The sequence below is a fragment of the Eleginops maclovinus genome, chromosome 18 (genome assembly GCF_036324505.1).
Source record: "Eleginops maclovinus isolate JMC-PN-2008 ecotype Puerto Natales chromosome 18, JC_Emac_rtc_rv5, whole genome shotgun sequence".
NCBI lineage: Eukaryota > Metazoa > Chordata > Actinopteri > Perciformes > Eleginopidae > Eleginops > Eleginops maclovinus.
In genome coordinates, this window is record NC_086366.1 from 18,790,823 (window position 1) to 18,796,966 (window position 6,144).

The window sequence follows — 6,144 nt, forward strand, 5'->3', positions numbered from 1 at the left end:
TATAACATTAAGTCACAGCTAGTAACCATTTTATGATTTATTAAACACCCCGTGATTGATGGATAGATGGATAGATAGATAATATACAAATTTGGGATTTTTAAAAATATATTTTCCCTGTAAAATGTGATCTGAGCATGTTAATCGAGACTTCTGAATAAACAAGGTGGCAGCTTAGAGAAGCTCCTGGGTTAGGTGTACAAAGAAAAGAAAGGGCCTGGGGTATTCAGTTTCCTGGCAACCGGTCGCATTTCCCACCCCTCCCATGATGGTGTCCTGTCCACAGGGAGGAGGCAGAACAGGTGAACACGACCTGCTCCTCCTCCACTAGGATGCAAATACACTCCATATACTACTTCCCTTTATAGTCACACGGTGTCCACACATTATTGAACGCATGAGTTTGCAGGAATAAGAGGAGGAAAGCATGGCCAACTCAGGACTGGAGCTAGTGGGTCTAATATTGACCCTGATCGGGCTGATTGGGACAGCAGCCAGCACTGGGATGCCGATGTGGCGAGTCACAGCCTTCATTGGGGAGAACATCATTGTGTTTGAAACCCGCTTTGAGGGTCTGTGGATGAATTGCTTTCGGCAGGCCGACATCAGAATGCAGTGTAAGGTGTACGACTCTCTCTTGGCTCTGCCCCCTGATCTGCAGGCAGCAAGGGGGCTAATGTGCTGCTCTCTGGCACTGGGTGGCATTGGGCTGCTGATCAGTATGGTGGGGCTTCAGTGCACGTCATGCATCCAAAACAATGACCGGGCTAAGCGGCTGGTCCTCATCATTGCAGGAAGCCTGATCCTAATGGCTTGCATCTGCGTTATCATCCCTGTGTCCTGGACAGGTCACGTCATCATCAGGGACTTCTACAACCCTTTGCTGATTGACGCCCAGCGCAGGGAGCTTGGAGAGGCTCTCTACATTGGATGGGTGGCCTCCGCTTTCTTTTTCGCTGGAGGATGCATTTTTATTTGTTGCAATCTGCAGTCGGAAGAAAAGGTTTCACAGAGGTACGTGTACTCAAGGAACTCTGACTACGTTGCCTATCCACAGCCTCTACAGCCTCAACAGCTGGTGCAACTTCCCCAAACACAACCCCAGTTTCAGCCAATGCTGTCAAGACATCCATCAACCACCTACAGCTACTCATCCGGACACCCCTCTGTAAGGGGGTGGCATATCTCTGAACACTGAACAGATTGAGGTAATGATGATCACAGATATTGTGCACCTATACAAGGGGATTTCTTTTTGATACGTCTTTCCTTTGCAGTGCAATCCAAACATTTGACACTTTTATAGGTTAAAGCAAACCAAAAACACATTTCAAAAAATCTGCTGTGAATATAATTAAAATCACTTCTTTAAACATTATTTGAGGAGAACACAATCTTAATTTCAGTCTATAATCACATTGTAAAACGGACTGTATAAATCAATACATGATTTACATGACTTGTGTGCGTGTTGTATAATCTTATTTTTATTGACACCCTTTTTAGTGTAGGTTCCCGATTCTGTTTGTGTACGCTGTATATAAGTTAACCATTGAGTTGTAGACATAACGCAGGTGTATATTTGTTTACTGTTAAAATGCTTTTTTTGGTACATATGACAGCGCTTTGTAGTTAGAGACACAGTTTATATACATATACTGGATAATTCAATGTATTTCCTTTAACACATAACCTGTGCTTGAGCTTCGTATTCAAATGTATATCCCCCATCCATTGCACAAAACACACATGCACATTAAGTCACACATCCTTGTTGTTTATTTTCCATCTTACAAGTACACTTTACACAGAGTCCAATCTTTGCCTGCTTAGTTTTACCAGTTGCTCCAGTCTAAACCACTATTAGAAATGGGACGAGGAAATCACAGGTACTACCCTTAGGACAGTAAATGATTTATTGGTGACTGATTGTGTGTATTACAGAGGAATGCATGTCTGAAACTCAAAACAGCTTTTGTGGGTCTATTCAACCAGGAAATAATTGTAAGTCTTTGTTTAACTTTGGTATTGTGCCCTGGAGCTTTTGGGAGCTGACGAAAACTGAACAAATGGCTGAGTAAACATGAGATGCAGGTTTAAGACTGTTTGTTGAAGGTGTGTTTAGCTTACTGTTTGTGAAGAAGCCAGACAGAGACAACCTCGCAGTCATTTCATGATTAAAGAATTTGCAAGTCATTTTGCATTCAAACTTGAGACTGAAACTTGAGACTGAAGCTTCAGACGTTTTCAAGTTCATTCCCAGGGGGACCCCAGCAGTGCAGTTTATTAGCTCTTGAACCATTAGGTCAGCACATTTCATTTTCATTGTGTTTAAAAGCAAGCTGAAACTGTATAATCTCAATTCCTTATAAACTGGTTGTCAGTACAGTACACTACATTTCATTGATGTTTCATACTGAAAATATTTCTTGATGTTTTTCTCCACTGTTACAGCAAAATGAATAACCCATTTGTCTATGTTGTTGTTTTTTTTACATTGAGATTTGAATATCAACTGCACTGTGTGACATAAGCTTCCTCTGTTTCATTTCTTCACAAGCCATCTCTGCAACCCTGTGGACAACATCAGTACTGCAGGAGTGTATGTGCTTCATCGTACTATAAATGTTTACTTCTGAATTGTAATGAAATACACTAGGGAGAATAAAAACATGTCATTGATTAAAAAAAAACTGAAGTTGAGCAGTTTTTGTTGTATCTTGTTGTGATATATTGGTGTAAACTGCTGGAGTAGCTGATGGCCCAGATACCACTATTGCCTGAGGAACCATAAACACAGAATAAGCAGAGGTCCTTTTACCCCCATTGCTCTGAGCCAACCAGGTGACAGCACAGCATCTTTCCCATAACAAACCACCTCTTACTTAAAGCATACAAACTGCGTCAGACAGGAAAACCCTTACTGCCTTGGACATGTCTCCCACCAAGACTCTGTGATGTTATACTAGAACATCAGCATTTGATTTCAACGTGGGCTACTCTAATGTGGACATAGCTGACGTCTTGAAGACTGCGAAATGGTTCAAGGAATTTCCGAGATAGCCGCAATGGCTGTTGGCCTGATTGGCCTGATCGGTGCGGCGGCTACTACAGGGATGCCCATGTGGAAGGTGACAGCTTTCATCGGGGAAAACATCATTGTGATGGAAACCCGCTGGGAGGGCTTGTGGATGAACTGCTACAGACAATCCAACATCAGGATGCAATGTAAGGTGTACGATTCCCTGCTGTTCCTACCCGCGGATTTACAGGCAGCCAGGGGCCTGATGTGCTGTTCTCTGGCCATGTCGGGACTTGGGCTCCTTGTGGCAATGGCAGGAATGCGTTGTATATCCTGTGTTCAGAATAATGATCGGGTTAAAACTATCATCCTGATGGTTGCAGGTGGAATGCAGTTCATGGCCTGTATCTGTGTCATTATCCCGGTGTCGTGGACAGGTCATGTCATCATTCAAGATTTTTATAATCCTTTGCTAATCGATGCCCAGAGAAGGGAGCTTGGAGACGCTCTATACATAGGTTGGGTGACCAGCGCCTTCCTTTTTGCCTCAGGCCTGTTGTTCGTCTGCCGCCGTATACCTAGAGACAAAGGCTCATTCAACATATACAACCAAGCCAACTTGCTACATTACAAGCCAGCAGCCAGCAGGCCGACTCTAATGAGGTATCATCCCATCTCCAGTGTTCCCAGCCTCCGATCAAATGCTTACCATCCTTCTCTGCAGGACAACGGCTTTGTTGGACAACAACCTGCAACGCCAATGCAAAACATGCCCAGAGAGATGACCAATGACGGAACACTAATCAGCCCTCCTGTCGTCTATAATCCAGGTTTGCCTGACAATCAGTCCTTGTTATATCAAGGTAGCCTGGCTCACCATTCCTCCATGCAGAGCTCAAACCATGTTGAGAGCTTGTATACACCAGGCAACTCTTTGTACATAAGCCAGAACACCCCACCATATTCCCTGACTTACATCCACAATCCTGCTTCGTCCTACCAGTCCAGTTTTCACCCAGTTCCACACACTCCTGTGTTCATAGGATATAACTCATCAAGGACACAAGTACAGTCTCGCAGTGGAAGCAGTCCTGGTGTATACATCTAAACAAACATTGTGAGTGGGTTTTAATTAGCTAGTTAAACATTAAAGACACAAACACTATGCTTTTATAGTTTATCAGCACAAGCTTATTGAAACTGCTGTACATAAGAGGCAAGATGAAGATAAATGATTGCCGGACGCCCAAGTAGATGTGTTGATTTTTTTTTTCTTACAAATAATACCCAAAAAAACAAGGTTGAATATAACTGCTGTTGATGTTAGTGTAAATAAGGTATGGGCTTACTTTCAAGAAATAGAAAGACATTAGGTTTAGCATTTTTGGATCTGTCTTGTATTTTTTTTAAATTGTATTGTTTTAGTGTGTTTTTAATTGTCTTTTACTAACAGTATAACTCACTTAAACCTTCTTGAAGTTGCTTGTCATAAGTTTGTATTACAAATGATCAATAAACAACAATGTCACGCACATTTTAGGTGGAATGTCCAGTCTTTGAGATGTAACAGTTTATACAGTTAATCCTTTTTGTTTTTAATCTTTTCTGAGAGGCAATAGTTTTCCAAAATATATTATTTCGGTTATTATTAATAATAACAAAAATATTCCTAAGACGAAGTAGAAGACATGTGTTTATAGCCCTGTGGTGGACCAGCAACCAGTTAAGAATGGTTTTCTGCATATTGCCCACGTGTTTTCTAAGATGTGTTGCACATAAGAAAATATTTAATGCTACTGAATAACTGTGGTAATGGTAAATGTGTTATGAAGTGCTTGATTTGCGTTCCAATTGTGCTGAACTCAAAGCCTTTAAATGACAACATAATGTAAAAAGGTTAGACCACCTGTATGGGTCTTCACATACACATGTTAAAGAGCTATTGAACCATTGAAATATATCTCAGCTTTGTATCAGCAAACACTTTGTGTGTTGTGATTATTGCATGATTTGTTATGATATCAACATTGTGGCCTGAATCAATCCTCGAATCTGTGATTTTTCACCACTAGAGGACACCAGAGAATGTCAGGAGCATCCAAAACCCTGGACTCCCTGAGCAGGCATCAGAGGGATAATGCCCTCCTTTCACTGCTTCTTTAGCTGAAGCTTTATTAACAACGTACATATTTAAAACACCAAAAACTGAAGGACTAGGCTGTTTTTAGAAAATGATAAACATGGTGAAGTGGGTACACTATGTCATTACATTGCATTACATTAGCTTTTGATTTAAAAAAGATGGATATATTCTATATGCTACTTGTTGTATGATTTAACCATCATTAACGCTTTCACCTCAAGAAGAGACCGTACATTTTTAGCCTCTAGTGATAAAACATTTTGTCTCTAATTTAGCTTATTTCTGGGGAATTAAATCATAGTGAGAGATTACAGTAATACCAAAAACCAACGAACACCCCATGGTGCCTATACCTTCTAAGGAGCAGGGGGGGTCAGTGTTCACACCAGTTGATGATCGGTGCAGCTGAACAACCGACTTTTTGACTTCTACCCCAAACCACTAAAGGTAATGTGAACACATTTTATTCTCCTACCAGACTGTCTCATATAAACAGTGTGAGGTAGTTAATCTTCAAGAGAGCGCCACAGACCAGTTTGAAGATTAGATTTGCGTTTCCATCAGGACTGGAGCAAAGATTTAATCATTCCTCGGTGTACCAAAGCAAAGACGTTGTCGAGGTCGAACGTTGCCAGATTTGAAGTTAATCTTCAGGACGTATCCATGTTTGCGGATTAGTGGCTTGGCTGTGCCCTCAATTGAGTGCCTGCACGGGAGGGATGCTCAGCTGTGTCAAGTCAGCCAAAGATAACAAGAGGGAGACAGGAAACATGGCAGGCAAGATTTCAGAATAAAGGCATTGTAGCAGATATATAATTAAATATTTACATGACTAAAGAATTGGAAATTAGGTAAATAGAATCATAAAAAAACGCTGTTTGATTGAATATATTAATCAACTGCATTTAATTAAAAAAATGAAAATGAAAGACAAAGATCATTAAGATATATAAATTAATTAATAACTAAATAGGCACAC

The 6,144-nt window shown here is 40.9% G+C and overlaps 2 protein-coding genes and 1 long non-coding RNA gene across 3 annotated transcripts in view; 2 read left to right on the plus strand and 1 right to left on the minus strand.

Moving 5' to 3' along the window:
* LOC134880345 (uncharacterized) overlaps positions 1–6,144 on the minus strand; it is a 29,744-nt gene that overhangs the window by 13,343 nt on the left and 10,257 nt on the right. The window lies entirely within an intron of this gene.
* On the plus strand, positions 362–2,703 carry LOC134880343 (claudin-4-like). The gene is given in 2 exon segments (XM_063907258.1): positions 362–1,169; positions 1,172–2,703. Coding segments are annotated over 2 exon segments (762 nt in total). The 5' UTR covers positions 362–427; the 3' UTR covers positions 1,192–2,703.
* LOC134880341 (claudin-8-like) lies at positions 2,895–4,556 on the plus strand. Its single transcript, XM_063907256.1, has one exon. The coding sequence runs from the start codon at positions 3,039–3,041 to the stop codon at positions 4,128–4,130; it is 1,092 nt and encodes a 363-aa protein (XP_063763326.1). The 5' UTR covers positions 2,895–3,038; the 3' UTR covers positions 4,131–4,556.